The sequence below is a fragment of the Astyanax mexicanus genome, chromosome 20 (genome assembly GCF_023375975.1).
Source record: "Astyanax mexicanus isolate ESR-SI-001 chromosome 20, AstMex3_surface, whole genome shotgun sequence".
Classification (NCBI taxonomy): Eukaryota; Metazoa; Chordata; class Actinopteri; order Characiformes; family Acestrorhamphidae; genus Astyanax; species Astyanax mexicanus.
In genome coordinates this window covers 4645386-4673295 of record NC_064427.1, presented here as the reverse complement: position 1 = coordinate 4673295, position 27910 = coordinate 4645386, and the positions used below count along the sequence as shown (strand labels likewise).

General features: G+C 37.8%; 1 protein-coding gene across 2 annotated transcripts; it reads right to left on the bottom strand.

Moving 5' to 3' along the window:
* Nucleotides 1–110: 110 nt before the first annotated feature.
* LOC103029471 (ran-binding protein 3-like) lies at nt 111–26970 on the bottom strand. 2 transcript variants are annotated; one of them, XM_022680913.2, is made up of 14 exons: nt 26623–26970; nt 14184–14242; nt 14041–14065; nt 13641–13706; nt 12816–12878; nt 11071–11136; nt 10198–10295; nt 9385–9482; nt 8151–8226; nt 7958–8042; nt 5918–6039; nt 4766–4886; nt 3879–4166; nt 111–2923 (listed from the first exon to the last, which is right to left on the bottom strand). In XM_022680913.2, the coding sequence occupies exons 1-14, from the start codon at nt 26786–26788 to the stop codon at nt 2880–2882; spliced, it is 1377 nt and encodes a 458-aa protein (XP_022536634.2). In that variant the 5' UTR covers nt 26789–26970; the 3' UTR covers nt 111–2879. The 2 variants fall into 2 exon arrangements, with proteins under 2 accessions (XP_022536634.2, XP_049324837.1); XM_049468880.1 differs by having other exon boundaries at nt 8151–8230; nt 9386–9482.
* Between the last annotated feature and the right edge of the window lie 940 nt (nt 26971–27910).

Below are 27910 nucleotides of genomic sequence, written 5' to 3'. Positions count from 1 at the left end.
CTGTTTGCATCTTGTACTCAGTTGTTGGATTGTAAACAGCAATTTGAGGATTTACCTTTTCCGTGCAGGATACAGGCAGGATATTCCAAAGAAGAGAAAAAAAACAGTGATAGATGTTCATGTTTTTATTAGTTTTTAATGCATTTGAGACCAAAAACAATAATATAAAAATATTTAACACCTTTTGGTGAATGTTTCTACATCTTAGCCCTTAAAATGTGTTTCTGGCCAATATCAGTTTTTGCTTTCTTTCTTTTTAGCAGATTGACCAATAAAAACAGTATAGAAATTCAAAGAAACATAAAACTAGATGCTAGCTGAATTTGACATTTTTAAAGCTTTTAAAAGCTTCACTTTTGAAAAAAAAAAACGAAAAAAAAAAAACAATATCATGTTTCCAGATAATAAAGTGACTTTCTTCTCTGGATGACAACCAAGGTTCAGTGCAGAAGACTTAACATTGTAATGTTCATTGAGGTAGGCTGGATTGAAAATCCAATGTTATGGTGGTGAAATATCTCTGCAGATATTTATTGAAATAATATAAAATAAAAGGTGTCGTGTAGCAAACTATTTAAAATCTTCACATTTTACACTGCAAAAATGCTATTTTGGCAAGATAAGTTTTTTTTACACAGCAGGTAAAGTGTCCAAAATCCAAAGTCCAATGTTTTTTTCTATTTAAATTGTTTTGGCTGGTTTAAATTTATTTATATCCAAAATTCTTCTGAACAGTTCACACCCCTAAACTGACATTTTAGTCTCAATGTAAAAAGTACATGCTATTTGCCATGCCCACTTCCTTGGTTTATTAAACTTTGGTTTTAAGCCTTTTATTTTTTCCCTTCTTTTCCTTATATCCTCTCATGGTCACATTTAGCATTTTTTTTAAAAGCACGCTTTCTAATATTATTTGAACAGAGACATCAGTCCAAATATTTATGAAGTCTGTCACTTTGCTATTCCGCTAAACTACTGAAACTCTTCCTCACCGCTGTCATCCATTTTCCCTTCTTTTCACTTGCATTTTGTTTCTTTCTTCTTGACATAAAATTCAAGATGTCGAATCTGGCTGTTCAGAGTCACACATTTCAATAGCATGTATGAAAGTGGTCCAAATCGGAAGATATACACACAAACATATGTACATGGATTTTGATTATTTTGCCTGCTGTATGAAAAAAAGCCTAATATGTTTCATTTTGAAGCTGTTATACTATTCTAAAGAATATTGCACTTATATCTAGACATTCTACATAAATGTATGTAATACAATAAGACAACAGAATCAGTCACATTCAACTGACAGAATAATTGGTTTCATTTGTTTGAATTGTAACTACATAGAGGCTTTATAACACAATTATTGAGAAGGGGTGGGACATAATATCAATACTGCATTATGTTATTGATGCGCAACGTCAAAATAGGACATTTTATGGAAACAGAGTCTCTAAACTTCTACTAAGACTCACTCCTCCAATTAGACTTACTAAATGACTAGGATTAATAAAACTACAATAAAAAGAATATTGGTTGTGAATTTCTGTGAAACTGACACCAACCAATAAATGCATAATTCCTGGTATTTACTTATTTAGGAGTATTTTATCCTCTTCAGTAACACAGATCATGTAAAGTATCTTACAGAATTATCTTGTATTAAATCGAGTATCACAGTATCATGACAATATTGTGTTGTGAGATGCCACGTGATTCCCACCCCTATCAAGCTTTGAGTAATGCATTTATTAAGCAATTTTTTAATATGTATAAAAGCAAATGCCAGTACTGGCTCTTATGTATATGTATATAAGTACCCTTCAAATAAAGTGCTACCAAATAACATGACCTATACATAATAAAGGATGTACAAAATATTAATTAATAATAAAAAAATATTTTAAAAAAATCACTTGCACTTGCCAATATATCATTTTCTGCAGTGTATGATCTAGGCCTAGATTCAGCTTTAGAACAGACCTTCACTGTAGAACAGAACACCCTTTCAGGAGAACACTATATGTCCAAAAGTTTGTAGACGCCTTTTTTATTCATCCAGATTCACACCTTCTTTACTGCAGTAACAGCCTGTACTTTTCTAGAAAGGCTTTAGACTCGAGGTTCTGACATTACTATGAGGATCTGATTGCAATGAGCATCAGTAAGGTGTCAAGTGCCGATGTTGGATGATACGTTCTGCCATGTTCTGCCAATCCAGCTCATTTCAGAGGTCTTGGAAGGAAGGATTATTATACTTTAGCTGACACTTAGCTTGGCTTAGATCAAGAATGTCCTATTGTATTGGCAATGCTTTCAATATTTCACTAATAAAAATGGTGTCTGCATACTTTTGGACACATAATGTAATGATAAAACAAAATAGCACAAAATAAATCCAATCAAAAAATTTCTTTCCCAGTAGTGTAGATATCTATCTCATGGTATGGATATTCCCCTCATCTTCATATCTTCATAATTTCACAGTTCTCTGAGCTTTCGAATGCATAGTGTGAGCTTAAGATCCTTATAGACCAACCAGCATCATTTTTTTTAGTTCACTCGTCACAGATCCTCCTTTAGTGTCTCCTTTAGCTGAAAACAGCAGGAGAACATGGAGAGAATATAAAGTGTCCTCACAGCATTTATAATGCAGTATAGAGTCATTCGTTCTTTGGCAAATGGTTCATTGTGGTTCATTGAGAGAGATACGCTGCTCATCACCAGCAGCAGCTGCCTCCATGCTGGTTACAAGTCCCTGTGCTGGTCTTCAGCTCTGTGACTGATCACAGAAGGTGATGGTGTTCACAGGTGCTCTGGAATGGCAGAGAGCAGAGGCAGGATGGGAAGCGTCCTCAGGCACCGGGTCAGTCGGCTGGTCAAGGGCAGAACCTGGAATGACTGTGCCTCCAGTTACGATCCCCTGGAAACAGGACAAATGCAAATTAATTAAAGCAGGTTTGTAGGGGTGAATGCAAAATGCAGAAAGATTACATGTCAGCCATTTACATGTCTGGGAATTACAGTTTAATCATGTTTGATTAAACCCTATTAACCCTTGTGTGGTGTTCGGGTCTGTGGGACCCATTTTCATTTTTCATCAAATGATACTAAAAATATATTTTTTCTAACTCAAACTCATTGGCATTGGCTCATTTTTTGTGAAAAACATATATCAAAACACATTTTCGATAAACACACACTGTACACCCACCTACCCCCCCCCAACCATTCATTTTTTTCTTTTACATTTTATTAAAAAAAACTAATAAAAAAAAGTGTAGCACTTTTTGAAAGAAATGTAACATAAGAAAGGTAAAGGGCAAATATTAACCATGTAAGCTCTTTATATTGCTTTAAATTTAGGAGAAGCGAGCATGTGTAAAGCATTTTAATGTAAAATTGCTTAATTTTGGTGAATTAAATACAAGTAACAAAGTAAATGAGTAACAAAAATATGAACACCACACAAGGGTTAAAAGCATTGACATTCATTACTCTGTAGGCAGAAGTATAGATAGTATCAACTCAAGCTTTTTACTCTTGAAGTAGAAGTGTTAAAGTTCTGGTTTCAAAACTACTTAAAGTATAAAAATAAAAGTAATGTAAAATGTTGATATTGATACATTTGGGATGCACTAGGCTCCCTAGTGTTTAAGCTGCATATATGCCCATTAAAATGAATGTATTTTAGTACAATGTAAATATACTAAACAAGCTTAGTTGGACGTTTGGCTCAAGTAGTGTATATTTCACGCCCGGAATTTGCAAAAAAAAAAAAACTTAGGTGCCAAATAAGTAAAAAGACTAAATAATTCATACCGAACAATATTATTTCTGCCAATAATTGAACCATATGAGAGGTATTGCGCTTTTACCAGTTGTTGCGTCTTCATCCTCGTCCTCCTCGCTGCTGCAGTGCCCCTCCCTGGTCTCTCCGGTCAGGTTCCCCGGACTCCAGCGCAGGGCCACCAGTCTGTGGTGGATGGCCACGTACAGGCGGGCGATGTCTCTGGCGCTGCCCTGGATCAGGAACACTCGCATGCTGTGGGTCTCCAGATCTGTAGCGGTCACCTGTAAGTTCCTCCGCGCCGGCCGCCGCAGGTGTGTGTGAGGGTACAGCTTGGTGTTCAAGATCAGTTTCAGACTGCCCTGGTGCCTCATCACTGCGGGAAACAGTTAAAAATGTAAATAAAGTAAAATATTGCTATATTTTGTGCCATTTGTTTGTGCTTTCAGACGTCAAATAATGCAAAGAGGTAGAACAAGTTCATATTCATAAATATGTGGTGGAATAACCCTGGTTTTTAATCACAGTTTTTATGCATCTTTGCACGTTCTCCTCCACCAGTCTTACACACTGCTTTTGGATAACTTTATGCCACATATGGTGCAAAAATTTAAGCAGTTTAGCTTGGGTTGATGGTTTGTGATCATACATCTTCCTCTTGATTATATTCGAGAGGTTTTCAATTTGGTAAAATCAAAGAAACACATCATTTTAAAAAGGTTATTTTTTCCAGTTTCCAAAATACCTCAAATAATACAAAGAAATCAAGTTCATAATCATTTAGAAACAACAATACTAATGTTTTACGTGTGTGTGTGTGCGCACATGCTTTTAAAACAGTACTGCTGCCCTGCATGCAGTATTTATAACTGTAATATTTTTGCACTAATATGTAACATGTATGCTCTATATACGCTCTCACTGTGCACATCAGTATATATAATGCATAAGGTGCCATAGTCTCTACTGTCTTACCCATTCTGGACTGTAAGCAGCCTTTGGCTCCAGTTTCCAGGTCGTTCAGCCGTAACACTCCCCTCCCTCTCTCGCTCCATGACTGTGTTCCCTTCTCCAGAACAAACAGCTTACACGTCAGCTACCAGAGAGAGAGAGAGAGAACATTCACAACATTAATGTTTCATTTCTACAGTTTCTCTTATTTTTTCTCTTATTTTTTTCACATCAGGGAGACTTTTTAATAATTTTGCACTCCAGGCCAAAATGCACCAATTGTAAACATCCAGTTGCATCCAGTTCTCTAGTCATCTACTACAGTAGTTCAGTACAGGACTCTCTAACGGATGAATTTTGTTACTTTAAAACTAAGAGAAACATCCCCTGATTACTAACAAATACCAAATAAGCTTACTGAACTCATTTGTTCCAACATTACTAAGCCTAGGGCTGCACTATATTGGGAAAAAAAATTATATTGCAAATGGTCTTTTTTTAAGTATATATATCCCGATATTAAACAATGCGGGGCACATGACGTCACCAGCCCCGCCCCCACCCGTGTGCTGTCTTGCGTCCGGACCGATCAAGAGCTTAGTCACCACCGAGCTCAACTCAAAACCCGAGGAAAACAGCAAAACAACAGTTATCTTCCCTTTAATCAGGCACTTAAATGGATTTTTAAAAGATAATTAAGAGCATTTTTGGGATTAAAAGCGTGAATTCAGCTGTATCTGGAAATATTTGTGCCTGGACTGAGATGCACAGCTTTCAACACGTGCGTTTACAAGCACGTGCCCAACCATGTGGATGCCTTGTGCTGTACTTACCCCTCGTGCTTCTCAGGCAGCAGCAGCCTGTCACTTACACAGACATGGAGACAGCGCTGTGCATCTACTTCTTGTGTCAAGAATCAAAACATTGCAACATGAAGTGTTTGATTTAATTGCCTTAAGTGGCATCGCACGTCCTGCAGTGTGACTATTGTGCATGCGCACATCACGATGACAATGCTTAAGCGATATATCGTGCAGCCCTAACTAAGCCTAAAACAAATAGAACACATTTAAGTAATAATGCCCATGAATGCACGTGTCCTGTAAATTTATTGTACACAGGAGGCCCGACTGTGTGCTGTTGGAGTGTGTAGATGTATAAATGCATAATTCACACCTGTACAACATTGCTCTCGTTCTCCTCGCCGGTGAAGACTCGAACTTGTTTCAGTAAACAGCGTCTTCTGCAAGCAGCAGTGTAAGCAGCGGCTGACTCCCACAGCGTACTCCCTACAGATCCTGGAGATAAAACAAAGCTTTTCTAATCAAACACTGAACAAATAAAAAAATATTTCAGTTAACAACAACAGAAACCTGTGTGGTGTAATCCTTAAAAGCCTAAGGTTTTTATTTCACCTTCTGCCCAACTATTTAAACTTTTAAACTTAATTTAGCAGGATAACAGGATATAAATGTGCATATATGACTTTTATCTGATACATCTGATTTTTACTGCCCACATACTATTTTTTTTTAATATGAAAAATGTATAGTGTTATTGTATTTTTACAAATATTAATATTAATTTATTAACCAATTATATCAAATTTCACTGTTTCCTTCCAATCTCCAAAAAAAACACACTCCCTCTCCAACACCACTGTCGCAATCAGAAATACTCCTCCTCAGTACAGAAGAATGATGCGTAATGGGGTGGTTTATTTCTATTTTTACTCACTGGTGATTAATGATGAGTACAAAGCTCATCCTCACACTGCTGACCTACTGATACTGATGAGCTCTCACATGACAGATACTAACACTGCACTCAGATAACTATTGGTTATCTCTCTCCTGATGCTCTTAACCATTAACAATAAGTCTCTGTTTAAGCAGTTTAAATCAGACTGTGATAGATTTCTCACATTGTTAATAAAATATACAGATCCAGACAAAATACGGACACAACCCTTCTAATGTAATGTTAATTTTTTCTTTATTTTTTATTATTTTCTACATAGTAGATAGATTTTGAAGACATAAAAATTATCACAAAACAAATATGAAGTAAAAAGTTGTAAAACAAATCAGAATATGTTTTATACTATATATTCTTTAAAGCAGCACATTTTGCTTCAATGCAAACTTTGCCAATGTTGGCTAAATCTCCCAGTCAAATTGCATCATGAGGGAGAACTTTATATAAAATGCAGTGAATAATACAAAAAAGAACAAACATTAATGTGAATATGTGTCTAGACTTTAGACTGGAACTGGATGCCAGCTCCACAAAATTGAATTTTAAACTTGTACATTACTAGTATATAACAAAGCGGGCACACAGAAACCACAGAAAGAAAAAAAAAAAAAAAAAAAGCTCTATTTTTTTTTGGCATAATATAAATTTGTCAGTTGTTTCAGAATTTCATGATGAATTATTTTCTTTTATAGATACTATTGTTGAGATACAAGGTTTAGAGATACATCCACAGTATACTATAGGCATAATGTGTATTTATAACTAAAGTTATAAATTCAACCTACAGCTGATTTTTGTTACGATAAAATACTACAACAAAGTATAATACTACAAATATTTTGTCAACGAGTGAGAACTGAGACTAATCCTGTTGGGCAGCTATGTGTGGAGGGGGAAGATATGAGAGTGAGAAGAGAGAGAAGTATGTGGGCTGAGGTGTTTTTTGAGAATCTTTTTGTTAGAATTACAGGAAATTGAGACTAAAAATACAAGGGTTATGCAGCGTTACACAGTTCCTTTGATGGTCTTCTGCATGTAGCATTTTACAATTTTAGTTTTGTATATTCGTGGTTATGTTATGATTGTACCACAAAGTTCCGATTTTACCACTAAGTTCACTGCCTGGCCAAAAAAAAAGGTCACACACTCTAAAATATCTAGACATTTAAAAAGTAAAGTAAAATTCATGAACTGCGGTCTTTAAAAAGTAAAAAAAAAACACAAATTTATTATTGGCCCAAAGAACAAACAAAAATAGACAAAGAAAAAATATTCCATTGTTTTTTGTATGGATGTTAAAAATCTAAGAGTGAAAGGAGGGAAGTTGAACCGTCTCTCATACATAACTCCTACCAATTCCTCACGTTATTCTTTGAACCTGTTACAGAATTACTCTGTTACCTTTGATTAACAGCCTACTTTTCTTTAATGTAGCTACAGTTTAAGAGCGTAACTCACTGTTCTCAGCTGCCTCTGAGCTGGACGAGTCCGAGTCAGTGGAGCTGCAGTCGGATTCAGACATGTCCTCACTGCACGGCCGTTTCTGAGAGAGAGAAAAAGCTCATTACTCTGGTTTTGCAGAACTAATCGCACAATTCCCACAAAATGAGCTACAGAAATCTCATAAGACCTTCATCCAGCCCGGACTCACCAGAACCCTCTCACTCATATTCTCCCCAAACACAAACTCGATGCTCCCGGCGATGGCCGAGTCCGACTCCAGCAGACTTCCGTAGAACAGAGAGATAATCAGATGAGATCAGATCATTCCCACACATTCCCTCACACTGAGAACCCCCCCACACACACCCCCACTGGGGTCTTATGAGATTATACATACAGTTTACACTGTCTACAGAGATCAGCTCCAGGGTCAGTGTGTTACTCAGCTGTGGATGTATTATTACTCTGTATTACTCTGTCTGAGAACTAGAGCTAGTGAAGGCTTCCACTGTACATTTATCATTTATACATTTAACATCCTATAAAACAAAGCTGTATCATCAGAGAGGAGAGGAGTGAAAATGTCACTCAGGTAAAAATATTTGGTAAGCAGAATGTTTATTGAATGATACAGTTAACCTTCTTAGAATGTTCAAAATTTTTATGGATATCCTTAAAACATTATTATTTAACATTATTTATAATTAATTATTTTTAAATATTCTGATAACATCACTGTATCGTCACTTTTTTTATATTATATTTTATATTTTAGTTCTGGGAATGTTACTTTTTACATTTTAATAGTGTAAGTATTTGTCTATATGGGAATGTCATGTGAGAAACATTCTAATTAAATTGTGATGCGAACCATTATTATGATATATTATACATTATTGAGTTTTTAGCATGTTTCTGGAGCATAATTTGTGCAACGGTACAGGCTAAGCTTCCTGGAACCTTTTTAAACGTTGCTAAAAGCTGCATGACTTGGATTCGAACTGGCGATCATAGTGGCAGCGCCTTGGTCCAGTGGAACCACTCGGAGCCCCCTATAGAGGTGTTTTTAAAATACCATGCTGCACTCCATTTGTACTCAGATATTTAACTCTTCAACTTAAGATGTGCAATTCCATTGCATTGTCATAAACTGGTATCAGTGACAATGCTTACCTAAAATAATTCAAGAAAGTGGAGCACAATTTGATTGGAACTGAAATAAAACACCAGTCTAGGATGTAAAAGAAAAAATCTTACTGTGTAAAATGGGTTACTATGGTAATATTTTGTGTTCTAACCTGCCAAATCCGTACTATTAAAATTAGTATACTATATATAGCTTATAATATAAGTATGTATTATGCAATTGGGACACAGCCTTTAACTGCTTTGACTACTGTTTCCTGCTCAGGCTGTGCAGGATTGTGCGACACACCACTGACCTGCCAGTCTGGGGTAGTGCCCGCTGCTCCAGTGCCCCAGCCGAGGATGGGAGGTCAAAAGTAACTCTGGAGATTTCCTCATCTGTGTTTAGCCTGACCTGTAAAAAGTGCACACCAGTAAAACCAGTCAGCACCAGTATGTTTACATGTACAGCATTTGGTTGGAGCGGTTCTCAACAGCAGCTTCTGCTTTCTATTCCGCATTGTTTCCAGCCTGGATCAATCCTATCTTGTGTGAGTCAAAACACTAACAGACACGCAATATAAAGAATTTAGGGCCAGTCAAAAGTTTGGACACACCTTAAATTCAATGTTTTTTTATACTTAAAAAATATTCTGCATTGTAGATTAATGCTAAAGTGACCATCAGTTGTAAAGTAGTGAAGAGGTAGAGTTACAGGTACACAGTGAATAGCCCTATTTGAGTAATGTTCTAATCCAGATTATGGGAAGCAAGAACTACTCAACTAAGTAAAGAAAAAAATACTTTAAGAAATGAAGGTCAGACAATCCAATCAAGTGCAGTCACAAAGATCATCAAAAACATTATGATGAAACTGGCTCTCATCAGGACCGCAAAGTTCCTTCATAGTCTAGATGAATTCAGTATTCATTTACTATGTATAAAAAACATTGAATGAGTACTGGTACTGTATATTATAATAAGCATTTATCGTCAGGCCTGATCTCCACATTTAAGAGAACCACACTGCCCTCCACACTGAAGCTGAACTGTATGAACTCAGCCAGGGCTTGGGTTGTGTGTAAACTTTTGTTTGTGTGTGTGTGTGTGTGTGTGTGTGTGTGCAGTACCTGTCTGAGATGAGGTGTGTTTCGACCGTTCCATGGACCAGGAGCTACTAGAAGAGACGGCCTCAGCATGGTTCGCTTCACCTTAGATTGAGAGGACCCTGCAAACAGAGCCACAAATATTAATTAGATCCATTACATTCACAATTACATGTAGACTGCAGCAATGTTAAGATAGGGCTGAAATGTTTAGATATACCCCTATTTACTGTACATAAAATTCATGAATCATTTTAAATGTTCATTTTATTTTGCATTCAAATAGGTTTATTTTCATTTTGTTTGATTTATGTACTGTATTTGGCAGATCTAAACTGTCCACTGTCCATATAATCAAGAGGAAGATGGATGATCACAAGCCATCAAACCAAGCTGAACTGCTTGAATTCTTGCACCAGGAGTAAAGGCATAAATTTATCCAAAAGCAGTGTGTAAGACTGGTGGAGGAGAACATGATGCCAAGATGCATGAAAACTGTGATTAAAACCAGGGTTATTCCACCAAATATTGATTTCTGAACTCTTAAAAGTTTATGAATATGAACTTGTTTTCTTTTGGCATTATTTGAGGTCTGAAATCTCTTTTGGAATTTGGTAGAAATGTTGTTCATAATTTATAGAATAAAACAACAATGTTTATTTTACTCAAACATTTACCTATGAATAGCAAAATCGAAAAAAACTGATTCAGAAACTGAAGTGGTCTCTTTCTTTTTTTTTTAGAGCTGTATATATAGATCCATATATCCAAGTCAATATCCAGAGACAATTTAGAAGGCATCCCGTGAATGACAAGAAATCACATGGATTACAGAGACAGTAATCTCTGTAAGGCTGAAATCAGTGTTTAACAAAAACGAATATCGTGTTCACTAACCTGCACTGGTGGAGATCTTGTTTGGGTTGTGCAGGTTCGAAGGCATAAACACATTTGATCTGGAGACTGTAAATACATTAAAAGAACAAAAATAATGATTATAATTCCAAGTGTGTGGGAGGTGTATTTCACGTGGGTTTAAAACACTGGTCTTAAGGTTTGTTTGCCTCAGGAGAACCTGAGCCTGATGACACACACACACACACACACACAGCACTCTCTCAGCATCATCAGTTGCAGAGGTGGAGTAAATTACGATGTAAACAACTAACCCACCCAGTTAAAGTACAGCTGCACTAAGAGAATCACTGTAATATTAATAGAAAAGAGAGTAGAGTCTCATGCTGCGTTCTATTAGAATTCAGAATCCAACATCAACAGAACTAAAAGCAGAAGTATTATACAGTTTATTATCACTTTTATACTACCACTAGCCATTTTATCAGTCTTACACACAGTCACATATATCGTCCCAGAAATAATTGATATTATTAAATGTTTGTCAGTTAAGACCATCGTGTCCTTTTGTCCTAGTGATTATGCTATTAAATATTGTTGTGCTTTTCAAGAACAATAAACTTGTAATGAATTACAAGATTGTAACATTGGAATTGAGATACATAACATACTAAATAATAACATATACTAAATAAATAAAACATTAATAAAATAAATACATATTTTTAAACAAAATCGACGCTATTTTTGCTACATACAGCTCTGGAAGATTTATATTGCTATTTATAGATTTATGTTTGAGTAAAATGAACATTGTTGTTTTATTCTATAAACTACGAACAATATTTCTCCCAAATTCCAAACAAAAATATTGTCATTTAGAGCATTTTGTTTTTTGCAGAAAATGAGAAATGGGAAAATACCAAAAAAGACACAGAGCTTTCAGAACTCAAATAATGCAAAGAAAACAAGTTCATATTCATAAAGTTTTAAAAGTTCAGAAATCAATATTTGGTGAAATAATCCTGTTTTTTAATCACAGTTTGCATGCATCTTGGCATCATGTTCTCCTCCACCAGTCATACATACTGCTTTTTTCAGGTTCAAGTCAGATAAACTAATCATTTTTCAGTGGTCTCTTATTTTTTTCCAGAGCTGTATATCACAACATAACAGTCAATATGGAGGTTGGTAAAAATGATCCATTGTCCATTTATAGTCCGATAAATTGATAACTTAATTATCGTAACAGGCTTTCACACAGTACTGTCCAGCTATCTGTGGGCATGTTTATATGGTGTTTAAATGAGCAATTTATAAGTACTGTATAATGCGTTCTTATCAAAGTGGTATCTAACAATGATAGCTGACATCTGAACGTTTTACTGGAACACGGCCAACTCAGATATGAAGTCATTCCCAGCTTCGACTCTTTGATTCTACCATAGTGTCCAACTCCTCAGCCGTGACCCACTTTTACAGAAGTGTGCCGATCCTAGAATTTCACTCAGATCAACACGCCGGCCCCGGGGGGCCGTCCTGAGGGGACGGAGGGGTGATTTGTGAGCAGCAGGTGAAGCTCCTCTGCCTCGGGCTCTGAAACAGTAGCCGGCGCTGAAGGGCCTTGGAGCTCAGCTTGATTGATCCGGATGGGATTACTCTGGGAGACTCTGACCTAAATAAAGGCTTATAGGTGCGGTACCTCTGTCAGTACCTCACACTGACTGCACACTATTGAGGGGCAAAGTAAAACGCCTGGGGTGAGGATTACATGAAAGTATATTTACCAGGTAAAGGCGGTGGGAAGGAGAGCGAAGTTGAGCGCACTCGTCTGACGCTGTCATACGGACCTGCAGGGAGTAACGGAAAAAAGAAAAAGATCAAAATTGGTCTTGTTTTGGCAAGCAGTTTTACTGAAATAGTTAAGAATATATCTAGAAAGAAGTTCTAGCATAAGTCTGTATAATTGCAATACACTATATAATAAATCTGTAGTTAATATCTACTGTATGTCTCTCAGTTTATCTGCATTTAGGTGTATTTATATTATTTATTTAAGAAAGCAAATATTACACAGTTAATTTTTAAATAATTAAATCATTAAAAATGTTAGCACCAGTGATTGAGTGATTGATACTTTAAATTATTATATTCTTGAGAAACATGCACAGTTAGAAACATTCACAGTGGTGGTTTACTACCTATACCTATAGTACATGGCAAAGTTGTACAAAAAAATTAATTTTTAAGGTTTCATGCCTTAGTTCACTACAGTTCACTATATTGTTTTTTGTGATATTTTTGAAAAAAAAAAGTATTTGGCATGGAAATAAAACTGCTGGCCAATTTATTTGTTTAAAACAGAGACAATCAGAATTAGATTTACCATTATTTAAATAAAAAAGAATGTTACTTTTTTGTTTTCAGAAAAATCATATTGAAACTGTTTACTAAAATTTCACAAAATCTCTGTGAATGAAATACATTAATTATCTTTTGGACATTAGACAATTTTTTTTTGTAATTTTAGACAAAAATACTGTATGGTACTAAAAAGGTAATCTAGCATTACGATTAAAGACCGAATAGTTATCTGTAATTTAAATCCTCACCTTTTCTGTTCCGACTGTGTAAGGAGGGGTAGGTGATGGATCTGACACGCTTGTTTACAGCAGCTCCTAAAACAAATACAGAGAGAATCCACGACTCAGATCTCAGAAGATGTAACTGCAGTACCTGTAGTGACACTGTAGAAAAGCCCTGGTGATAGATAGTTGGTTACATTAATAGACAGATAGATAGCTAGGGGGTTAAGTAGGTAGGAAGCTAGGTAGGTAGGAAAGTAGAAAGGTATGTAGGTATGTAGGTAAATAGATAGTTACATAGGTAGGTAGGTAGGTAGGTAGGTAGGTAGATAGATAGGTAGGTAGGAAGGTAGGTAGCACATTTGCAAACAGCAGTAAAAAATATGGATAAAAGAAAGATATGCTAAAAATATGCAAATATGCTTACCGTTGCCTTCCTCCTCCGGTCTCCTCTGAAAAACAGAGAACAGAGAAGGTTGGTTGAGCTTCAATGATGAACAGGTCAGATCAGGCCTTTTTGGCTCAAGCTGGAAGATCATATTATGTGTTCTGGTGTCTGAATGTGCTTACCTTCACTGGAGCTGTCATCTTCTGAAAGACGAACATCGGTGGAACCAGTACCGGTTTATCTGAAACAGAAGAACAGAGAGGAGTTAAAACATGGGCTATGTGGGTTCTTGATGGACATGTGCTCTAAATGGGCTTCCTTAGGGGCCACATCATTACCCAGTCCCATCTAGCCTCTATGTGCAGGGTACAACCCAGATGGGACCATGTTTAACCCCTTCTGGTCCCATCACTGACATCTACAGCTCTGGGAAAAAAAATAAGAGATCACTTAAAAATTATGAGTTTCTTTGATTCTTTGAATTTCTTTGATTTTTTTGCACCAGGAATGGCATGAAGTTATTCAAAAGCAATGTGTAAGACTGGTGGAGGAGAACATGCCAAGATGCATGAAAGCTGTGATTAAAAACCAGCTTTAAAAAAAAACTCTTAAATTATTTGAGGTCTGAAAGCTCTGCATTTTTTGTTATTTCAGCCATTTCTCATTTTCTGCAATTAAAGGTCTAAATGACAATATTTTTTGGGGGGAATTTGGGAGAAATGTTGATCGTAGTTTATAGAATAAAACAACAATGTTTATTTTACTCAAACATAAACCTATAAATAGCAAAATCAGAGAAACTGATTCAGAAACTGAAGTGGTCTCTTAATTTTTTTCCAGAGCTGTAAATATGGGGCCAACATGAAACTCATGGACAAAACTTTGTGGTTCTCAGTTGATCTTCCCATACAGAGCCTACATGGGCATGTTGTCTGGGTAGTGACATCACAACCATTATACATTTAATGTGAGCTGTTTTCCAATTAAATTGCATTGTATTAAAACAGTGTTTTACTTAAACATGATTTTCTCTAATATATGCCCTTTATAGTGCAGTAGAGAGTACAGACTGGTGCCCAGCTCAGCTCACACAGCCAGTGGAGGCGGGGGTTGTGGGGCAGAACTGGAGGCAGCGTGTTAGTTCTCAGGGCCATGAAAAGTCCTGGCCCACTCGTCTGCTGAATGAATAGAGCCTTCAGTTCCAGAAGAGCCTTATGCAAGCTCTCCAGTAGCACCTCGCCACGGGGAGCGGCCCACCGTGCCGGAGGTGAGGACCGGGCCCCGGGAGGTGCCAGCCAGGACACACCACTTGGCCTTGAGCCAAGCTAATCCCGGCCTCAGGCCTGTCTGTGGAGTAAAAATAAACCGGCTGAATTTTATTACTGCACTCTCTGCATGATTGCTAGAGGTCCGTCTGTGCTATTGTGCGATTGGTTACATTTATCTTTCTATTATACTCTTTACTTAAATCGTATTCAGTCATAGAGCACCAAGACCTGCAGACATGAATATCTGCACACCTCTGTTTTAATATCTGTATTCTCTGATATTTATATCTTTCTGAGATTGTTTAACTGGTTACAATAGCACCTGTCAAAAGGTGCATTTATTAGGCAGCAAGTGAATAGTCTTTAGTGAATAGTTTTTGAAGTAGGAAAATGGGCAAGCATGAGAATCTGAGACAAGAACCAAACATCAGGCAGGTCTTGTGGAGTATTCCCAGTATGTACTGGTCAGTATCTATACCAAAAGATAGATAACCAGTGGATCCTTGAGGTGATACATTAAGTGACCAACATAATACTAGGCAGGTGATTTTATTGGTTTTGGTTGACTGGTTGATGGGCGTGTGCATTATATAGTTATGGTCACCAATCTAAGAGATGGGTTTAGATGAAATGAAGCTCTGTCTGCTGCATTTAGTGAAGAAAAAGGTGTTAATAAACAGAATGTTTTATATTTTACATTCTTCAAAGTAGCACCTCCTGCTACTTGAGTTATTTACTTAAATTTCTTGCCCTCTTAATGTGTTTGAAAGCATCAGTTGTAAAGTTGTGAAGAGGTAGAGTTGGTGAAATACAGTGAATAGCCCTCTTCTAATCCATATTATGGCAAGAAACTACTAAACTAAGTAAAAAATATATATATATACTTTAAGAAATTAGGAACAGTCAATCCAAAACATATAAAAGTATCCTCAAGTGCAGTCGCAAAGACCCTCAAAAACGTTATGATGAAACTGGCTCTCATCAGGACCGCACCAGGAAAAAGAAGAGCAAGAGTTTTCTCTGTTGTTTCCTAGATAAGAACCACCTAAATGCTTTATACAGAGTATCTTGGTTTGTTTAGCACTTTTAAGTTACTACATGATTCCTTATGATTCCTAGTCACAATATACAAATAATTTCCATTGAACTTAGCATCAATCACTTGCTAATGAGCACAGCAGGGCTGTTAACTGTTTATATTCCCTAATCAGAGCTGGAACAGTGATGAAATCAACTGAGTCACTGACGTGAGCCATGCTGGCCAATGGCACAACGGCTTTCACTTGTTCTGGATAAACTCTGCCAATGAGATGAGTGTATAGGGCATATATGGCCAAATGATGTGTCATGCTCTGTCCAGCCCGGCATAATGATGAATTAGATAATCCTGCCTCTGACCTTTCCTGGGGAAAGCTGCTCAAGGCCGCACACTCCATTTCAAATCGCATTACCCATCAGGACTAGCAGAGAGGCTATGCTCGGCACGCCGTCCAATCAGAGAGCGGCTCTGTTTATGCACTGTTTCAGCTCTTTACTGTGATGCATCACTGTTTCGCAAAGACTTTTAAACCACAAATCACTGCCTGACACCTAGGTGCTGAGCAGACCCTTCGGAGCCGCTTAGGTAAGCGGACGCTAAAGGTGGACCCAGGACAGCAGAACAGGTGTAACATGGCAGAAATGAAGTCAATCAACTGAATTAATTGTTGATTTTTAGATATTTTTACATATATTTTTTATCTATTGTACTTACTAAAATTAGTTAAACTGCTACATTAAGAGGCAATGTACGGATTGTGAATCAATCACCAGAGTTTTTGCTAAAATATATATTACTAATATGTTATATATGTCAAAATAAAGACTACTTTTGCATTGAATGCTGGTGCAAATGCAGCATTCAGACATATGCATTTTCTGGACGCACACTCTGATGCACTATTTTAACAGGACAATGCTCATCCACATATTCATGTAATCTCAAGATAATTTCTTTAAGACACAGAAACTTTGCCATGGCCAGCCACATGACCAGACCTATCATCAAATTAAAAACCCTGGAATGCTATTGAACGTGCTATCAATGCTCCTACACCCCGACTGCAAAATCTGCAGAAACGGATATCTGAGAACATTAGGAACCTCTACAACTCTAAATGCTGAGATGTCTGGTATGTTGTGTTACACATGCATTACTCATTACTTCTGTATGTGTAACTCAATAAATATCAGTCTAAATATTAAATCATTTATTGTTCCAGATAAGCTTTATCTTTTTTCCAAATAGAATAGGTTTTTGTCCTATTAACACTCAAAATTCAACCAGGTTACGTATTTTTATAAGTTAAACAAGAGTTAACTATATTTTTGTTATCTGTTATTATCCATAAATTCACTAAAGCACTAAGACTTAGACACAACAGAGTTTAAACGTTGCTCATCAGCATTAGCCTGTTTAAGTGACTCAAACTGTGTTTTTCTTCACATAGAATTACATAATCAAATTCCACACAGTCCAGCGAGTGCTCTTCAAAATTACTTCCACTGACGTGCTATTTTCGTCAAAGTGGGGCACTGACTGTTCACACTCTCTGCCTGTTTTCAGCATTGCTTAAAGCTGGGCTGCTCTTTCCTCTATTTTGACGTCACGTATTTTACGTACGCTGTTTGTCCTTGAAGAGAGAGCAGCACCAGCACAGCTCCATGTGTCCTGAGATAAATTCACACTGGAGTTGACAGCGCAGAGAGAGAGAGAGAGCATTGTTTCAGCTTGGCAGAGTTTGGAGAGTTTAACTCTCCACCCTGTGGTTTTTAAAGGCAGCGTGTTACGTAATTCCATGTGAAAGGAGATTTAACATTGAAGGAGTTTAACAGAGAAACTGAACTGGCATGCTGTTCTAGGCTGATCTCCAGACATACAGTAGCAGAGCGATGAGCTAGTGTAGGGATTAGTGAAGATGAGCTAAAATAAGGCAGAACTTTAAACCTTTAAATTTGTTTATGCATTTTTTACAAATTAAAATGTACTTTATTTTAAAAACTTAAAGGGGAACTGAACTGCCTGATTTTTCCTGACTCCACCCTCATCTCAAATTTGAAAAGGCAAAAAAAAAAAAATAGTAGGGGTAGTTTGGATGGCGCATGTATGGGTGATGTATGGGTTTAGAGGCAGGACAGGAGAAAGAGCTGATTGTTTGAGCTGCAGCAGCAGCAGTCTGCCTCTGGTAGGGGTGAGACCCAAATGGAATGGTAAATGCAGCTGCGCCATTAACTGAAATTAACCTAGGCAAACATCAACAATCCGACATTTATTGCTATCTTGGCAACACAGGTGCACCACACTTGCCTAACACGTGCAGCAGAGTACAAACCCAACTTTTACATCAACATTAAAAGAATACAAAAGAAAATAACTTTGCTGTTCATGTAAATTACCTGCTCACGCACTTTGACAATGTGAACAAGCAGGTTTCTTTTCTCTGCTGTTTCTTTTCTCCGTTGTTAAAATAGCAATCCGCCAAAGTCAAAGCATACCTGGCTTTTAAAAGGGAATGGCTCTTAAAGTTCATGGCTATGGTTCATCATTACGCTACCAGAGACACACTGACATGCCCTAAATCAAGCTGTGAGGCGGATGGCTCACCTATAGATTGTTACCATAGGGCCTAATGTCCAAATGTCCTAATGTCCAAATGTCCAAATGTTTGTGGAAACACATTCTAATCAATTTACAAGTTAATTAGGTTCAATTTTATGCACATTATCATGGATTTTGGCCGTCTAAGCCCCAATTTAGAAATATATACAGCTTGATTTATTTCTTAGGTCTGTTTGTTTATTTGCAATCATTCTTTTTATGATTTATGCTCATAACAAACTAAAAAATGCGTTCTTTACTTCTTCATTACAATCAGATTTCACTGTGGTTATCGTTTAACCACTAGCTGACTTTGCTCTAGAGTTGCTTCTTGGAAAACGGTTTGATCAAAATTTAATTAGACATGTAATCTCGCTCCATAAAAACACTGATTGGTCTTTTATGAGCCGAATTCTTGGAAAGACAAACTGCATATTTAGAGTATCAGCTGTAAACACAGAGGCTCGATTGCATTGTTTCAGTTGCACATTAAAATGTGTGGAGCATAAGACAAAAGGCCCTGTGTTTTCAAAATACTGTGTTCTACTGGTTACAGATGGTCAAAAAAACAAAGACAAAACAGAGAGGATGAAAGAAATCAAGGACATTAATGCCAGGAAAAGGGTTTTCAATAATAACAGCTAAATTGGGTTTATTTTACTTATAAAAGACTGAATTTCATTTTGTTGCATTAATATAACATACAGTATTCTGCACACTAACGCTGCTTTATACAGTGTCAGCAGTCACATGGTGTGGGGTAATACCCCTGTGACAGCAGCAGCAGCAGCAGCAGCCCCTGAGCAGGCAGGACATGATGTGCCTGTATAAGTCCACAAGTCAGCTGTGGGCCAGCGGCGGCTTTACCACTCCAAGGTCGAGAGCTCCCAGCTGAAAATGACTGGCAGCTGAGTCACACGCCAGTCCCTCACATGAGCTAGCCTCAAACCGGAGCGGGAGAGCTGCTGGGAGATTAGCGTGGAAAAGCATCTAAATTCTCTTCTATTCCTGTACTCTGACCATCACTCTCCGGCAGTTCAATCAAACTGCTTCACACAGGTCTGTTAGAACAGCAAGCTGTATATAAAGAAATAAATCTGCTTGCATACAAAGTGATACTTGCTTTCCTTACCCAACATTTATTAAATCACTCATATTTCACTCACAAACGAGATTCACTGGTGTAATACACAATAAATATGCAGTTTAATTTGATACAATTTATAAAATACAGCTCTGGACAAAAAAAATAAGAGACCACTTCAGTTTCTGAATCAGTTTCTCTGATTTTGCTATTTATAGGTTTATGTTTGAGTAAAATGAACATTGTCGTTTTATTCTATAAACTACAGACAACATTTCTCCCAAATTCCAAATAAAAGTATTGTCATTCAGAGCATGTATTTGCATAAAATTTGAAATGGCCGAAATAACAAAAAGATGCAGAGCTTTCAGACCTCAAATAATGCAAAGAAAACAAGTTCATATTTATAAAGTTTTAAGAGTTCAGAAATCAATATTTGGTGGAATAACCCTGGTTTTTAATTACAGTTTTCATGCATCTTTGCATCGTGTTCTCCTCCATCAGTCTTTCACACTGCTTTTGGATAACTTGGATATGCCTTTACTCCTGGTGCAAAAATGCAAATGAGGACAAAAGCGTAGGCTGTGCCACAGAGTCCCCAAAACACATTTTTCCAAAAGCCATAATGACTATAATATTATATTAAAATGTTAATGTTACTTGACACCTCTGTTGTAAGGATTCTGAACAACTCCCTCTCTCTCTCTCTCTCTCTCTCTCTCTCTCTCTCTTTCTCTCGCTCTCTGTCGCTGTGGTTCGTTCTGTGATTTGAGAGCTGATTGTTCGATTCCTCTAACTCTCCAGTCAAGGCCAGTTCTCACTTGTTCCGCCTTGTTCTGCTCTCCGTGTCCTTGGCAGGGTGGAAACGTAATTGGCCCATAAAGAAGTGAAAGAGCTTCTTTCTGGCAGATTCTAAATGCGCTGTAAAGTCTGATGCCAGCTGCAGCCGAGCGCCACGGTACTCTGCCCTGACTTACGCAGGCAGGGGTGTAAAAGTACAGAGAGAACGTGAACTGCAGTGAAAGTGTGGGTTCTGTTTCACAATCTAACTGAATGGACTCAATGGACTGATGGATAGCAAACATATGATCAGTAAAAAAGTACATAATGGAATAATAAAAAAAGTACAAGTAGTAATTTCAGTGATACTTTCCTGATAGCACAGAACACTGAATAAACATTGCAATACATTGCATATTTTATGGTTGATGATGGAAAACATCCATAAAACAACCTTTATTAAACATTGCCTAATAGGTTGATCATTGGTTACTGTTAAAAATTCTGTGTCAATGTAAAATCGATGTCCACACATAAATCAGTTCTGATTTCGGAGATCAGTTCTGTTTCATTGTATTAATGACTGAAAAATGAACGTTGATTCAACATTCTTTGATGTTACACACTTAGTCTGGGGGCAAAAGGTCTAGCTCCGCCTCTTGAAAAAGGAGATACAAGGTGTTCTCCCAATATCTGATATCCACAATGATATATCTTTTATTAACGTCTTCTTGTTGAACATCCATTGTTGGAACATGTCAAATTTAAATGTCTGATTTATAAAATATACCCTATTTGGGTAATATTCTAATCCAAGAAGTACTCCAAGAAGTATTCTAATCCAAGAAGTACTGGTTTATGTCATCTGGTGTGTCATTAAATTGAAAAAGAAACATAGTAGAAAAAGTTAAAGAATAAAGGAGAAAGGGTCTACAGTATATTTGGTTAATCGTTGGAAGAGCTCAAATTTGATTTCAAACTTTTTTAACTCCACCCACTGATCTCGCTACTCTCTGCCCAGGGGGGCAAAAGCAGGCACGCTACACCCACTGACGCAGACCAGGCCACTCTGGTCTCAACCAGATCACTCATCAGGGCCCTGGAGGGAGGGAGCAAACGTGCTCCACAGCATTGGAGGCAGCAGCTGCCCGCACACCCATCGCTCAGGGCCCGAACAATGACTCCCCCGTCCCCCCCGAACACTGCTGCTCTGATTGCTCCCTGTTGACTTGTTTTCTGCTGGACAACAGGCCGCATTCACACGGCGCCCGGCCTCGGCTCCAGAGGTTTCCTAACATTTCTCTGAGGCAAAACAAGAACAACGACAACAACTCAGCACAGCCCAGTCCAGCAAAGCGCAGGCCAGCACAGCTGCATTTACTTAAAGAGGCTCTGCAAGATTTCTTTGTCTGCAGTCCAGGGGTCCAGGGGGGGCTCAAACTCCACAAACACTATAAACACCATCCGCCGTAACGTGCACAGCATGCTATCATCAGACCGCAAGCATTTCGAAGTTATGGGCTTCTCGAAATGTTCCAGCTTGATCACATCGATCACAGATACAGTCAACGCCCCTAAAATAACTAAATTTTTTTTTTTTTGAAACCACGTTAGGCATCTCCACTGCTTCCCTCTGCTCAGCCTGGTCCACATGTATGTACGAGTGGGACGTGAGGAAACTGTACACGCAGAAAAAGGGCCTCTCATAGTCTATTCTGAGGGCTGCTACAGCCCAAAGGAATGCATCGGTCTACCATAGACCTCCTAGAACGCTCCAATTTAGAGATTGTAGAGTTTTCTGTGTGCACCACCGTCAGATTCTTGCAATTATTCAAAATTCTTTCCACTACTCTAGTGATATTAGTATCTAGTATATTTTGTAGTTTATAACAGCATTTGACCTCCACAATGGCTTGAAAATCAAGCTTGAAAATCAATTTAACTGGGTGCTTATGTGGTGTATATGTGGTTAATAAAACACTAGTATTTGCATGGATACAATATACAATATATATGTATGTAAATGTATATGTATGTGTTCTTTTAACCATTTCAAATCATCTCATTAAACATGTTAAATTAGATTTTTTTAAACATTAATTTAGCAGCAAACATCTAGTTTCTATTTAAAGATGTAGTGGAGTGAAGCTGCAATGCTTGTAGGATCTTCAGGGTAGAAGCAGGCTAGCAGTGATGCTAACTACTGGCTCAGCAGAATTGGAGAATATTAGCCACAATGCTAACATCAGGGCTAGACAGACATAGCATCCAGGTCAGCAGTTTTGGAGCAGGTTTGTTGAAAGGAATGGGGCTTACTTATGGTACTGTGATACTGTGATACTCAATATATCGCAAGACAACTCTTTACAATACTTCACAGCATCTGTGTTACACAAAGCATCTGTTCACACAAAGCAATCCAGACTGTTCTCATACAGAGTTCCCCAATGGTGGAACAAACTACCCTCCACTACCAGATCAGGAGAATCTCTCGCTATCTTTAAGAAACTCCTGAAGACAGAGCTCTTCAAAGAGCACTTACTCTCTTAAACACCTCTAACACACTAACTACTTCTAACCTCATTTCCTTCTTCCCCTCCTTCACTCCTCTATCCTATTATTCCCCTTGACCTCCTTTTATCCCTATCCAAAGTTGTTTTTACCTTTAAACTTATTTTACATTGTACTTGACTATTGACTAAGTCGCTTTGGACAAAAGCGTCTGCCAAATGTAATGTAATGTAAGTAATGTAAAAAAGATAAAAAAAATCCTAAGTAAGCAAATACCAGAAATTCTACATTTATTATGGAATTTCACAGCCAATATTCTTCACCACAGGTTTAGACGATTCATTTGATTAGTGTATACACATATAGTACTATAGCAGTAACTTTAGTAACTCACATTGTGGGTATCGACATTTGACATTTGACGCCACATATCAATATTTTATCACAAATAAAAACAATACACTATATTGCAGTGTCAATATATTGTCCCACAACTGCTAGACCTCCCTTAAAGAACTTCTGGTACTGAACACTGCAAACAATCTTTAAGTCATCTAGCCATAAATCTATTCTACCCTTTGGCACGTAACATTGTTAAAGCGGATAGGAGTAGTCCAATCTGAGGGACTTGAACCCATGGCTCTGGATTTTAATCTATTAATGGAAGCTATTAAAGAATCTATGTAATCTAACAGAAAGAAAATCTGCAAAGAATCCCCAAAGGAACCCTTCAGGAGGCCAAAGCTTTTCGTGCTTTAATAGTTGCATTCAGAACCCATAACCCCAACCCTTCAAGCTCACTCTGAAAAATATACAGCACAGAGCTGCCAACAGTTTGACAGTTTACATAAGCACTGGAGCTGGCTTTTCCCCAAGGGCAGTGACTCCCTGGGTAAATGTGGCGGACTTGTGTGAAGTGATTCAGGTGTGTTAGGGTGCCAACTCCTGGCTGATCTCTTCACAGAGGGCGGGGCAGCAGACGTGAAGAACGAGCCCTAGTCCAGACCGGAGTAGGCCGGCTCCTGCTACACTTCTGAGGGAACTGGATTAAGCTGCCTTGATCTGGTCATAGTTTTGGTAAGCAGGCTGTGACACAGCCAGCAAGTGAAACTGCCCCTTCTAATAGGCTAATCGCCTCCCGACTGACTCGGCAGACTTCTCCTCAGCTCATGTTCTCCTATCATACTTCTCATCAACTGGTAACTGAGAGCACTGGACGGTCGGTGTTGGGTGGGCTTTCAAAGAGTCAAAGCCAAGAATTTAGACAGATGCTGTTGACTGGTGTTGCTGCTGTCTCTGTTTTTTTTTTGAGATTTAAAGAAACTTCCTGATGTAAACATGACCATCTTGACCAATTAAAAAGGTTTTCACACTTTATTACAATATACACAGCATCTGTGTTACTGAAGAGGATAAAATATTCCTAAATAAGCAAATACCAGGAATTATGGATTTATTGGTGTCAAAATCACAGAATTTTAAAACCAATGTTCTTCACAGCATGTTTCCCCTAATTATTTGATTAGTGCCAGCATGTGCGGGCCTAGTCTTAGGGATTTTAGAGTGTCTACATTTCAATAAAAATATCCATATTTGACCCCATGTATCGATGATGTATCACAAACGAAAACTATCGTCACATCCTCACATCAGTGCTCCAAAATTTAGTAGAAAGCCTTCCCTGAACACTGGAGACTCCAACAGTTGCTCCAACAAAAGTGACACAAATGCTTCTTTTTCTTTAATTTAAGCATTTTGAGCAGGTGTCTAAATATATAAATATAATTTAATTGGTATAAAAGCAGATATGTCATGATATGTATTGACGATTCATAAGAAAATCAAAAGGTTTTGTGGTCTTGTAAAGCTTTGGAAAAGGTCTATACTATAAGATCATGACCCCATACTGCATGATATGGAACTTTTCAGGCTCCTGTGACGTTACTATTTGTGCATGTCCGCATTGTGATGACTATGCTGATGTATAACAATGTGTTGTGCAAAACTCTAAAGGAAATGATTCAGTAAATGTGAAGCCCTAAGAATAAAAAGAGCACAATAATGATAATTTGCATAATATCACTGATATTCAATATTATTAGTTACAAAGAGAGACATAAAGAGGGTCCCTGGAAATTGCAGCCGCTGAGTGACAGTGACAGTGCTGGTTTCAATCTGATCTCAGTACAAAGGTACAAAAGTAGAAAGCTCATATTTAGCCTACTGTATGCACGTCACTCATACACGCTGATTAGGTCAGAGATCACTACAGCTGAGTAAACCTGTTGTGTAGATGTCATGCGTTTGCAGGACTCTGTGATTGAAAGCCAGGGGGTGGGTTTTGGTACAATGCAGTTGATCAGGTTATGGTAGTTTAAAAAGAAGAATTTTGGGTTTTGTGATGCTCCCAGTGTTTTAAATGGACCCAGACTGAGACAAAGATAACGGGCCCATGTGCGGCCTGTATGGGTAAAATAACTGGGTACCAGATAGTTACATGTTCGCCCCCCCATATTAATGTCAGTGATGGGCTCCGTCAGGGTCAATGATGAGAACAGAAAGGGTTAAGCATGTGCCCCACATGGGCTGTAGTATACTGCACATGACCGGGACCTGGATAAGACCCATGTCAGATTAAGCTGGAAGCCCAGTAAGAAACACATGCTCATGCCAACCTGGAACCCCCACCTACAGCTCTGAAGAAATTTGACACCACTTAAAAATGATAGGTTTCATTGATTTTACCAAATTGAAAACCTCTGGAATATAATTAAGAGGAAGATGAATGATCACAAGCCATCAAATCAAGCTGAACTGCTTGAATTTGTGCACTTGGAGTGGCAAATAGTTATTCAAAAGCAGTGTGTAAGACTGGTGGAGGAGAACATGATGCCAAGATGCATGAAAACTGTGATTAAAAAACAGGGTTATTCCACTAAATTCTGATTTCTGTACTCTGAAATGTTGACTCAGAAGCTCTGCATCTTTTTTATTATTTCAGCCATTTCTCATTTTCTGCAAAAAAATGCTCTAAATGACAATATTTATATTTGGAATTTAGAAGAAATGTTGTCCGTAGTTTATAGAATAAAACAACAATGTTCAATTTACTCAAACATATACCTATGAATAGCAAAATCAGAGAAACTGATTCAGAAACTGAAGTGGTCTCTTATTTTTTTTTCAGAGCTGTACTTCACGTTCCAAGTATGTTGTAAGCCCCATAACCAACATAACTAATGCATGCCACTTAATATAATAATAATTATAATGAAAAAAACATTGCATTGCACTGAATTGCTTTTAAATTATAAAGTTGTAAAAGAACTCAAGTTGCCTACCTTCAGCTGTGGAATAGGCACCCCTCCGTACACCAGAAGGGTCATCCACTGATAACGAGACTCCATGCACTGTACCGGAGGGTGAGGACTCAGGGAAGCCCGTAGACAGAGCCATCATCCCGGGACAGGCTGCATTAGATCCTGCAGGAGGCTGAGTCCCTCTCATACCCCCCTCAGATCAGTTCAGCTCTGCATCCCCCTCAATGAGCAGAGAGCGGATTAAACTGATAAACACATAAAAACACGGTAAACCGGCGGTAAAAGTGCTGTTAAGGTGTAAAGATTAATCCAGCAGCGCGGAGAGTCAGGTACACGCTGCTTCTGGCAGTGATACTGATCCAGACGCGCCTCCTGTCACACAGAAATGTGAATGAAAACAGGTGGGCGGGGCGCAGGGGGCGTGGCGTACGCGGAGAACATAGAGCGTGTGGTTTGGCACGCGTGCTGCACTGTAACACTGATTCACACAGGGCAGTTTATTAATTATTTATTTATTTAACATAAACAGAAGGTATGTGCTATTATTGTATCCTTACAAACGAATAGAATAAAATGTATTATATACAAGAGTAACGTATTATAGAAATGTATGGAAGCCCATTCCCGCCACCTAAAAAATAAAAATACTCCAGCAATTTTTTTTAATTATTATTAAGTAAATTGCTATCTCAATATTTTGAGATACTAAGTCAATATTTTGAGATACTAAGTCAATATTTTGAGATACTATCTCAATATTTTGAGATACTAAGTCAATATTTTGAGATACTAAGTCAATATTTTGAGATACTATCTCAATATTTTGAGATACTAAGTCAATATTTTGAGATACTAAGTCAATATTTTGAGATACCTTAAATGCTGGCTGAATATGCATGCGGCCACCTGTAGATAATGACCTGGGAATTAGGCCAATAGTGAGAGCAATAACGTTTTAATTCATATTTAATTTTATTTACATTATATTTCACTCAGAGTTAAACTCTGTCCCTCGCATTGTGTTCTCCCCTTTATTCAGAGCGTTTGCACAGCACTTTGCTTACATGCTGTTTTTTACTGTTAAAATGCGACATCTACAGGCGGCCGCATGAATGTTCAGCCAGCATTTAAGGTGGAACGGAAATCTAAATAAGACATTGGCGAATAAGAAGCTAAATTCAGCCTCGTCCAAGATCCGGAGGCTTATTTTGATATTGTGTGATTCCTCTAAAAGTTCCAATATTTCATGATTTGTGAATCCACGTCTGAAGTAGTCCTCAATGATGGTATCCATTTTGCATCTTTGTCT